Here is a 10,580-nt window from a genome sequence, read left to right as displayed (position 1 = left end):
CAGGAGCCCCCGCCCCCTCGGCCCCGGCAGCAGCCAGGCGCAGGCCGCCCACCTCGCATTGGTTACGGACGTGCACCTGGGAGGAGAGGCCAACTGAGACAGCATCTAGGCCCCCGCTCCAGTCTCCACCTTCGCTGGTCCGCCCCTCAGCACCAGGGCGCCAGGAGGAGGCTATTAGCCTCAGCAATCATCCCAGCTGCAGCGACAGGACGGTGCTCTGCCACCCTCCTTCGGGAGATTTGTGTGGCTTCATCCTCTCCACCAGCCACACTTTGATACTATCCCCTTCACCCCACCCACTGGGGGCTCAGAGAAAGCACAGGAACACAGGGCCAGCCCCACTACACCATCCCCAATGCCCACAATGCCCACCAACCTGCCCTCGCAGCTCCCCTCTGGGGCTACCCTTAGTGGTGATCAACAGGGAGGCGGTGCCCTGTGCCAGGTGCCGCAGCAGCTCGGGCTCCAGGTCCTTCACCACACCCTGGGCCTACAGGGAGACAGAGTGAGGGATGGGTACAAGGCACTTTAGGGCTGAGCCTACTACTGCCTCTCAATTTGCAGATGAAGAAACTGAGACCCAGACGGCAATGGTGCAGAACTTGGAAACCAGGTCTCTCTGACTCCAAGTGCACAGCAGCCCAAACTACTTCAGTGGCTTGGCCATCCCACTACCCCTCTGGAGTCCCAGGATATTACATACTACACAAGGGATGTCCTCAGAAAGGAGAATGCATAATAAAAGGCTGAGTCAGATTCACATCAAGACCTGCCTAACTCCTAAGCCCATACCCATCTGTAATACCAGGCTGTCTGCTTTCTGCTTTCCCAACCACAGGTCCACACATCCCTTCAAGCTAAAAAGCAAGATTTCCCAGGCTAGGGATATGGCTCAGTTGGTAGAGTGCTTGCCTCACATGCACAAGACCCTGGGTTTGATCCCCAGCAACACACACACACACACACACACACACACACACACACGCACACACACACACACACAAAGGCAAGATTTCCCAAGCTGTCTCCCACCATCGTGTCCTCACCTCTGAGCCGTAGAATCCCTTCAGCAGCCGCCGGGGCCCTGGAATTCCAGGAGGCCCAAGGAGGTGGGCAGTGACAGTGCCCTGTTCTGAGCCACCAAGCCCAGCCAGCAGCACTTCATAGTGCAGGTGACAGTGTGTATCCAGGGAAAGCCAGGCATGCCCGGCTGCCTGGCTCTGCACAGGAGGTAGTACCAGGGCTCCCGCCAGGGGCACAGGCAATGCTGGGTCCAGAGAAGAGTAGATGAGAAGGTGTCCTAGAGCAACCTCTTACTCCCAGTATTCCCATCTCCCCCAACATAGACTCTGCAAGCTGAAAGGCACCATCAATGGGTCCAGGCCTGGGAGCAGCAAGTTTTAGACTCCTACACCATCGCAACAGGGAGAGAGTCTGCCAGTAGGACCCCCCCATCCCCTGACATTCCCACCTTCTCCAGATGTCAATCTGAATCTCAGGCAGAGAAAGATACTCCCTAGGCCCTGGCCCTCTGGCACCATCCCTCACGTGTGTTAGTCACAAGTCCAAGAATACAGAAAGGCGAGCAAACCCTGGAACACTCACTATCATGGCGGGCACTGTGCCCACTGTAAGGCAGGGTGGCCACATGCCCCCGCAGCTCTCCATCTGGGAAGTCCTTGGTGCCCACATTCAGGAACAGCTCATTCTGTAGCAGCATATGAGTGCCTCGGGCACCCAGCCCAGGGCAGACACCCACAGCCTGGGGGGCAAGAAAGGATGAGCCCCCTCAGCTTTCATACAAGCCCAGAGGCTGAGGCCTTTCCATGTTTTGTGCCCCGACTACAACAAGATGTATCTCTACACACCAGTAACACTGGATAAGAACTTTGCAAGCCCAGTTTCAAGTCTCTCCTCTGTTATTTCTTAACTATGTGTAACAACCTTGAAGAGTTACTTAACATTTCCAAGCCTTCAATTCCTCATCTACAAATGGGTACTGTAAACGTAAAATATATATATAAATAAGATAACCAGTACAGTAGCCGGCAGTAGAAATGTCCAATAGCAGCAACCATATTATCATAGTTATTATACAGTGTATTGCACAGTAATTCTTAACTACTTCAATTTGATTTGACTGTGAGCTTGCTGAAGACAAGGACCACATCTGATTTTCTTTCCTTTTTTTTTTTAGTACCAAGTTAAGCACCCCTGAGGTGCTTAACTACTGAGCCACATCCCCAGCCCTTTTTAATTTTTATTTTGAGACAGGTTCTCCCTAAGTTGCTTAGGCCTCACTAAGTTGCTTAAGGCCTTGCTAAGTTGCTGAGGCTGGCCTTCAACTAGATAGAGATCCTCCTGTCCCCTGAGTCACTGGGATTACAGGTGTGCACCACCAATCCCAGCCCCCACACCTTATATTCTTTGTACTCTAGACCCTAGCCTGGGGATCACTAAAAATATGTTAAATGAATCAATGAATCAATGAGAGAGTCTGTGAGTAAGTGAAGGATACTGAATATCCCTGCACATCCACCAGGCGTCCCACTGGTGACCCTGGCACTATGGCTCTGCCTGGTGCCTTACCATGTGTCCTCCCAGCTGGAATCCAGCCATGTGGCACAAGACAGTGCGCTGATTCCTCCGCTGAGGCTTGGTCTCCAGTGTCATGGCCACCACCTCACTTCCTGTACCTACCACTTGCACCTGGTGGGCAGGGTGGGGGAAGGCAAATTGAATAGGCAGCAAAGGCCTGAGGCTTGAACAATTACAAGTCAAGAATCCCTCCAGCAGCTGCCAAAGGAGGATGGTGACAGCCCTTACCACCTCCTGTAGTCCTTGACTCTTACCTGGTAGATCAGGGAGCCATTTCCTAGCAGTGTGAGGCTGGCTGAACCGGCAGCACCTGTCTGGACTGGGATTAGGGCATCAGCCCCACAAAGGACACTCTGCAGAACTGTAGAGGGGCAAGACAGGCTTGCTACATGGCCACTCATAGCTTGAGTCCCCAGGAGTCTCCCCCATCCACCCTGGCCTCTTCCCTGGCACTTTTTTGTGCCTCTTGGATGGATGTACCTCAGGTGCCAGGCCCCACCCTGCCTCACCATCGCAGCTCTGCCTGGCAGCAATGTGTCCACTGATGCGCATTTCTGGCCCACCTGCCCTCTCCAGGGCCATCTGCAGTTCCCCTAACACCAGCCAGTCCATCTCCTGGGCTGTCAGATTGGGCAGCACCTCAGCAAAACCTGGCTCCTGGGAACAGACCAGGGTATGATGGGCACTAGCAAGAGGCCAGGGCAGGTGGCAACAAGAATCAGAGCCTCCCCTCCCTCACCTGGGCTGAGGCATTGGCCTGGAGCTCCCGCAGTAGCTGACCCTGATGTAGAATCTGGAGCCTCAAGGGAACCTGGGTTGCTCCTGTAATGGGCATACATGTGGACATTTCTAAGAGATAGGTACCCTCTCTGCCCTCTCTCACACTTTCCCCACCACACTTACCCACACTCTTGGATTCCAGCAGGCCCCGGAAGAGCAGCAAAAAATGCAAGGAGTCCTCTGTATCACTGAGGGTGAGCAGGGTGATACCCCCCACACCCTGCTGTTGTAAGCCTTCTAGAGTCAGGATGGCACTGAAGGTCTCTGAGGGAGGGAGGATGGTGACAGTCCATCAGAAAATCCCCTTCTCAGCCCACCCTGAGAATATAAAGAGTTTTCTTCATATTCAGCAGCTGCATGTTCCCCTTACCTGCAGCTAGGGCCCGATGCCGAATGAGAGGCCCCCAGACCTCCCCTGAAGGGTGAGTAGGTGTCACAAGGGCCACATGCAGCTGTTCTGCCCTAAGGAGCCGCAAAGACAACCTAGGCACTGCCCGCCACACCCCACAGACCTGTAACAGAGAAACAAGAAGGCCCACACTCAGACAGTATGCCGGACAGGCCAGCTAAGAGGCCCAGGCCTGATGAGGAAGGAATATGGAAGGGAGCCCCCAGGCCCTCCTAGGAAGCTTAAGAAGGTGCCCAGGAGCCAGATGCTTGGGTTCAAATCCTGGCTCCACCACTTACTAGCTGTGTGACCTTGAACAAATCACATTCTGCTACTGAGCCTCAGTTCCCTCATCTGTAAAATGGGCATCATAATGTCAGTGCCTTCCTCCCACTGGGTTGTTCTGAGGACCAAAGGAGGCAATGCAGAGCATGCTCTCAGCACAGTGCCCAGACTGGATAAGCGCTCATAAATGGCATCATCTCACCAGGCCATCTTGGGTGGGGGATGCAGGGTGTTCAAAGAGGATGCTGCCGGTGGAATCTGAGAAGCGGACCCTGCTGGGACGATCCAGCCTGGAAATGAAAAGTCCAGTAAGGCTGGATGGGGAGCCTGGGCCAAAAGCAGCGCGCACACACACACACACACACACACACCCAGCTTTCTCAGTTCTTCTTCCCCTCCCCCAGCTGACCCGCTCCTCCCTTCTTCCCCTTTCTCACCTCCGGTAGGAGATGGAAAAGCGTAGGCTGGAGCGTAGCAATGAGACTCGGGCACGTGCCACTGCCTGCGACCTCGGCCCAGTCAGCAGCGCCACGAAGTCTGCCAAGGGAGGAAGACGTTATGAACACTGTCAACCATCGCTGACCGCCGCCCCCAGGACTACCCCTAACACACCCATCCCCTCTTACCGGTGTGGCCGTCTGCGCGTGCCCTCTCCTCAGCACCCGGCTCCCCGCGATCACTGTAACTGCGATGCTCCGGATCCCTGGGATATTCGAAGGACAGGCCCGGCCGCTGCTGTTCCGAATTGCTGCGCTCTGTGCCAGGGGTAAGAAACACGGGCTACAGCAGGCCACCGCAATCCAAGTAGCCCAGGACCTAGTATTGCACCCTGTTGCCCTCCCCTTACAGCAGAGCTGCTCTTACCCTGGGGGCAGGTCTGGCAACAGTGTCCTGGTAGCTGGTGCGGCTGCCCACAGGCCAGCGTTGGGCACTCAGGTTTGATGTTTTTGCAGCTGACCCTGCCAGGGCCCCTCCCACGGCGACCCCACTGTGGCTGATCTCAGAGAACAGGGAAAAATCAAGTGAGTGCAAGATGTCAGACCGTTAGACTTCAGGGCAAAGAGGGAGAGTCTAGGGACCAGTGCAAAGTCCACCGGCAGAGTCCGAAAGCTCTGGCATTTACAGGTGGAAAGACCCTAGACAAGTGGCTTAACTTCTTTGGGCCTTAGGGTCCCCCTCTAGAAAATGGGGATAATAGGGTTATCTATCTAGCAAAGTTGTAATGGTAGTTGAGAGAGAGAGAGAGAGACACGGAAGGCACAGAGTGAGCGATCAATAGTAGTCAACACCTGAGACTTAAAGGGGGCGATCCCAGCTTCCTTCGCCAGAAAACTCATCCCAAGTATCTGTGGACCAGTCTCTTCCTCCTGAGCAACTAGAGTGCAGTCCGACGTCTCAGAACCCCAGAGGTCCCCGACCCTCAAGAGCCCGAGTGGCGGCAATAGGGTTCACTCACCGCCTCACAGGCGCACAGAACACAGCGCATCACCCCAAAGGGCTCCCCCAGGTCCGGGTGCCACGTCTCGTCCAAGGCATAGACCTTCCCGCCGAAGGAACAGCCTGCGGGGACGGGCTTGGCTAGCGGCCGCTGTCCCGCTCGTGCAGTATGCCCGCCTTGGGGGCTGCCCGCCCGGCCCTGGGTCCCCTGGCACAACGCGCCTGGCGGCTCCAGCCCGCCCGCTGCGCGGAGCCACCTGCGCCCGGGGTCCCCACCCGGAGGGTGCGAACTTGCCCAAAGCTGGACTCACCGCCCGCGCCTCCCCCCCTCCCCCCGGCGCCCACCTACCTGCCGCTCCCCGAACGGGCAGCGGCTCTTTCTCAGAACGAATGGGCAGCGCGGGAGGCTCCGGGCCGGCGCCGCGGGCCGGCCGGGAGCCGAGCAACAGCAGCCCGAGGAGCAGCAGAGGGGCCGGCGGGGCCGGGAGGCTCGGCATGACGCGAACGGGACAGCTGGGGAGGCGGGCGGGAGGAGGGAGCAGGACGGGAGGAGGGAAGAGGGCCGGGTCGGGGGCGGTCCGGCGGGAGGGGGCCGGGGCCAGGGCCGGGGCAGTACGGCAAGGGGCTCTTCGGGCTGCCGCAGAGTCGGCGCCGGGCCGGGTGGGGCGGGAGGAGCGGCCGGGAGGAGCGCGGGCGGGCGGGCGCTGACCCGGGCCGTACTCGGCTCTAGTGCCCCGGGCGCCGGCTCTGGCCCGTTTTATGCCCGGCGCCCGACGCCCCGGCCGGGGGCCTCCGTCCTCAGCAAACGGGGCGGCGGGGCGGCGGCGGCGGCTCGGCGAGGGGCCGGGCGTGAGCCCGGGGGGGTCCGGCCCAGCGGCGAGCGGCCCGGATCGCGAGTGGGGGAGGGGAGGGAGGGGCTGGGACGGGGCAGGGGGAGGGAGGGAGGGGCTGGAGGGAAAGNNNNGGAAAGGGGGAGCGAGGGTGTAGGGGGAGGGGAGGGACCAGGGGGCGCGAAGAGGGGAGGAGAGGCGGGCCTGGAGCCCCCAGCTGCCGGCGGCCACAGAACGACCGGGAGATGGGTGTCCAGCCCAGGACCAGATTCTCAGGGCCAGGGAGGGGCCATGGCTGGGCCTGAGGCCTGGACGGGTCACTGGGCAAGGACCTTCCGGCTTGAAGGATGAAGACTTGCCTTTAAGGATGACAACTGATCTCTTCTTGACTCTAGGCCCTACTTCTCCCTCTGAGGTCTGTCCTCATTCTAGAGGTTCCCAGGACAGAGACTTATGCAGTAACAGGCAGTGTTACCCCTTGGGTAGAGTGTCATTGTTTCCCACTGTAACCTGTCCTCAAGCCCATTCAACCATCACCCTCTTGCTTTCTCAACCTCTTCCTTCACCCAAGGGACTCTCTTCCTCTCTAGCCCACCCCCAATCTCCTTTGTCTTGGTTTTCTGGTCATGTCTCCCTATCCCCTCCCACCCCCACATCCCCACCATCCTCCCAGCTATCCCAGCACCCTCCTTCCTAATCTTGGGAGGCATCTCGTCTGGCTGAACTGGAGAATTCCGGGATTTAGGCCATACTCCTAGCAGACAGCCCCATCCTTGGGAAGAGGAACAAGAGAGAGCCTGAGGAAGAAATAGGGGTAGGGGGTGGGAACAAAGTCAAGCCAAGAGGCCCCTGAGGAAAGAGACTGTAGGGAGACTGGAACTGAGAGGAAAGCAAAGTAGTTAGAGCCAGGGCCAAAGGAAAGAGGGGGGTGGCAGCAGGGAGGTATTTGCGGGGGAGGCTCAACAGCTGTCTTTCCTAAGACAGGGACACATGGGCCTGGTTATTTCTCTTGTCACATGTGGAGTGGTAAGAGATGGAAGAGGGCAAAAGACAGGGCAAGCTCAGCGCATGGACACAGAGGTAAGTGGGTTTAGTTGTCCAAGCCCTTGGGCCCCAGCAGAAGAGCACCTGGACCCAGGCTTAACCCAGTACACGCCCCTCACCCTCCAGTCCCTTCAAACTGTCCACACCCTTTCTCTATACCATGACCCCTAATAAGATCTTTCTTCAATATAGGCAATGCCCAGATTCCATTTGGGAAAGGGGAATTACAAGATGAGACTCCATAGGGAGTTGTAGGAGAAACCTGGATTTTGACAGCTGGTATGGTGTTCAGAGAGAAGAAATTTGAATAGCTAAGAACTGAAAACCTCATCAATCTGAAGCAAGACTTCCATGCCTTTTCCCTCGGGACAAACATGTCCTGCCAGCTATCTCCTGGACAAAACCTCTATTCCTTTCCCATCTCTCTCCCAGCCAGCTCCCAGGTTTCCATCTTCTAGGAAAAGATGGATCCCCCTATGCAAATCCTCCCTGTGGTGTGTGGGGGTGGAGGAACTGGGCTCCATTAGTGGACCATGGTCCAGGCAGGGGCTCCAGGTCCAGCTTGGATAGGAGAAGGCGTCACTTCCGGGGCCTTCGCCAGTGTCTGGTGGCTCTCTGCTCTCTGATTGGGCAAAAGTGGCCGGTCAAGCCTGTGACCCCACTGCAGTGGAGGGGCTGTGCCCCAACGCCACATGTCTTTCTACTCATCTGCTCCCCAGAGTGCTGCCTGCTGTGCACCTGGGTCCTTAAGCCCTTCTCTACCCGGTGAGTGGCAAACAGGGTTTGGGGTTAAGTGAGGGTATGAAAGACAGGAAAGAAGAATTGGGCTCTAAGCTGGGGGAGGGGCAAGCAAACTGGAACCTACAGGCACTGACCTTTGTCGAGAAGAGTGGAGCCTTCCCAGAATGGGAGGAGCAGGACAGGGCAGGGGTAGGGGGTGGGGTGCTGGTTTCTGAAGGACTGATCACAGACTTAGTGGAATATAGCACAGGCCTCCCATGATCTAGGGAAAGGGGACACAGGCCCAGGGAGAAAATAAGAAAGGAGGTACATGTAGGGTTAGAAAACACAGCACTAAAATAGACACGGTCCAATCCCCAGTCTTACCGGCTCATTTTTTGTTAGCTAAAAGTTCTGAATCCTGGGACTGGGGAAGCTGGGTCAGGCAAGCCAGGGCACAAGGAGAACATAAAGGGAGGAGGGCTCATGCATGTTGACAGACCTACAGGAAATCCCAATATTGAATCAGGTGCAGGCCTCTTTGCACAACTTGTGAAGGGAGGAGGAAACCATGTGGGGGGTCTTGTGAAGGAATCATAAGGGGTCTGCAGAGGGGGAAGGGAAGCAGGTGTAGCCATGAGACAGATAACTTGGCCAGTCAGCGTCTAAAGTAAGGTAAGCCATGTAAGGTGGGCATCACCTAAGCTGGTGCTCATTCCTGGGCCACTTGCCTCAGAAAGGAAATCCCAGGACTATTAGTTCATCTCTTTAACTTGGATAACAGGATATATCAGAACTTGGAATGCAAAGAAAAACTCCAGGAGACTATATGGGTAGGGTAAATAGAGAAAGAATGAGAGGTCAATGACTATGGTACCCCCTTTTAATCCATGTCCTCCTGTGGTCCCAGTTATATTTCTGCCCAACACGGAAGTCACACTGCAACACATCGTGCATATTTTCAACTTCCTGATCCTTGCTCTGGATCCTGTTTGCCACTCTTCAGGCTCCCTTCTCTAATCCGATCCCAGATTTCTTCCAACCTAACAACCAAGGTTACTCAGAATTTGAGGCCAATAAAGGTGTGTGTGTGTGTGTGTATGCACACAAGAGTACATATCATGTTCTGCTGCCCTCAGCGTGTATGTGGGTGGGGGGACCAAACCAGTACCAGAGTCACTGAGGAGCCCTGACAAAGTCAGGAGACACCATATGCTGTGATCACAAGAAAACCTGGGAGCCATCAGAACTTTAGTAGCTCAGAGTCGGTCAGCAGCTCAAGCTCTCCCAGCATCTGTTCCCCCTGCCAGGCAGTCTTTTTCTTGAAACTTGATAAAATATTCACCACTTTTGTAACTTTCAGGATGGTTTCCAGACTGTCTTCCTTGGCCCACCTGTGCCCCACCCCACTCTGCCCAGAAGTGCAAAGAGCCCAAGCCGCCTCCATGGCCCCAGGAAGGATTCAGGGGAGAGGCCCCATACAGGGAGCCACTCCAGCCAGACACCCCAGCCAGAATGGAGCTGACTGGTAAGATCACACTTGAGGGGCTAGGCCCAGGCTGGAGCATGGCAGGGAGAGAGAATAAATAGGCATGCTGCAGGGGTGGGGAATTAGGGAACCCAGTCTCCCAGGAATAAGGTATGTCCAAGTAGAAGATTCCCTGGATTTCAGGTCTGGGTCCTAAATGGGATTTCCTGGACCATCACCCAACAATGATTTCTTCCTTATCCACCCCGTTCAACCTCACTTCTCCTCATCTAAGAATTGCTCCTTGTGGTCATGCTTCTCCTTACTGCAAGACTAACTCTGTCCAGCCCGGCTCCTCCTGCCTGTGACCCCCGACTCCTAAATAAACTGCTTCGTGACTCCCACGTCCTTCACAGCAGACTGGTGAGAATTCCCAAGCACTAGCTTCTCTATTCACTTAACTGGTAAGGTACCCTCAACCCCATAACTTCCTCTCACTCCCGGACCAATAACTATTCTTCCAACATTGCCTTTGGCCTACTGATCACCACTCCCTGTCAAGAATTGTGATTTGCACTAGAGCCTCTTTTAGAAGCTCTGGACTGAACATAGTGCTCATGGAAGGCTAGCCCAGTCACTGGGCCACCATACCCTCTCTATTTCATCTCTCTTCTCCCCCACACATTTTTTTTTTCCAACAGAGCCAGTGCCCAGACATCAATCCTTTGTCCACCCCTGTCCTGCTACCTGCTGTGGATTTTAGCTTGGGAGAATGGAAAACCCAGACGGTAAGAAAGTTATCCCTGGGATGTCTGGGCTGGGGGCATGGCTCAGTGGTAGAGTACTTGCCCAGCATATGTGACCCTGGCTATGATTACCAGCAAAACACACACACACACACACACACACACGGAACTCCATCCCTTACTCTGGCTCCCCAAATTCCTGTCATTATCAGCTCCCTACTGCTTCCCATGGATCCTCCATTATTCTTTTTTTTTTTTTTTTTTTTTTTTTTTTTTTTTTTTAA

At 55.6% G+C, this 10,580-nt stretch overlaps 2 protein-coding genes across 8 annotated transcripts in view; one reads left to right on the top strand and one right to left on the bottom strand.

The window, feature by feature from the left end:
* Chrd (chordin) overlaps positions 1 to 6,360 on the bottom strand; it is a 17,845-nt gene extending 11,485 nt beyond the window's left edge. The window contains exons 1-16 of the mRNA XM_048804014.1: positions 5,838 to 6,360; positions 5,508 to 5,611; positions 4,916 to 5,045; positions 4,678 to 4,806; positions 4,489 to 4,588; positions 4,254 to 4,341; positions 3,749 to 3,890; positions 3,502 to 3,642; positions 3,338 to 3,420; positions 3,108 to 3,255; positions 2,853 to 2,959; positions 2,590 to 2,709; positions 1,606 to 1,762; positions 1,047 to 1,267; positions 377 to 490; positions 14 to 76 (exon numbers count right to left, since the gene is read on the bottom strand). Of these exons, the coding sequence (XP_048659971.1) occupies positions 14 to 76; positions 377 to 490; positions 1,047 to 1,267; positions 1,606 to 1,762; positions 2,590 to 2,709; positions 2,853 to 2,959; positions 3,108 to 3,255; positions 3,338 to 3,420; positions 3,502 to 3,642; positions 3,749 to 3,890; positions 4,254 to 4,341; positions 4,489 to 4,588; positions 4,678 to 4,806; positions 4,916 to 5,045; positions 5,508 to 5,611; positions 5,838 to 5,985 (1,995 nt within the window). The 5' untranslated portion in view covers positions 5,986 to 6,360. The remainder of the gene's footprint in view (positions 1 to 13; positions 77 to 376; positions 491 to 1,046; positions 1,268 to 1,605; positions 1,763 to 2,589; positions 2,710 to 2,852; positions 2,960 to 3,107; positions 3,256 to 3,337; positions 3,421 to 3,501; positions 3,643 to 3,748; positions 3,891 to 4,253; positions 4,342 to 4,488; positions 4,589 to 4,677; positions 4,807 to 4,915; positions 5,046 to 5,507; positions 5,612 to 5,837) is intronic.
* A 124-nt stretch (positions 6,361 to 6,484) lies between these two features.
* Thpo (thrombopoietin) overlaps positions 6,485 to 10,580 on the top strand; it is a 7,122-nt gene continuing 3,026 nt past the window's right edge. The window contains exons 1-5 of one of the 7 annotated variants that reach the window (XM_048804010.1): positions 6,485 to 6,733; positions 7,303 to 8,127; positions 9,446 to 9,610; positions 9,846 to 9,973; positions 10,252 to 10,338. In XM_048804010.1, the coding sequence (XP_048659967.1) occupies positions 8,055 to 8,127; positions 9,446 to 9,610; positions 9,846 to 9,973; positions 10,252 to 10,338 (453 nt within the window). In that variant the 5' untranslated portion in view covers positions 6,485 to 6,733; positions 7,303 to 8,054. Of the gene's footprint in view, positions 8,128 to 9,088; positions 9,165 to 9,445; positions 9,611 to 9,845; positions 9,974 to 10,251; positions 10,339 to 10,580 lie in introns of all 7 variants that reach the window. The other 6 variants (XM_015499938.2, XM_048804008.1, XM_048804009.1 and 3 more) reach the window with 6 other exon arrangements.

The sequence above is a fragment of the Marmota marmota genome, unplaced genomic scaffold (genome assembly GCF_001458135.2).
Source record: "Marmota marmota marmota unplaced genomic scaffold, marMar, whole genome shotgun sequence".
In the NCBI taxonomy this organism is placed as follows: Eukaryota; Metazoa; Chordata; class Mammalia; order Rodentia; family Sciuridae; genus Marmota; species Marmota marmota.
This window is presented reverse-complemented; position numbering and strand designations above follow the sequence as displayed.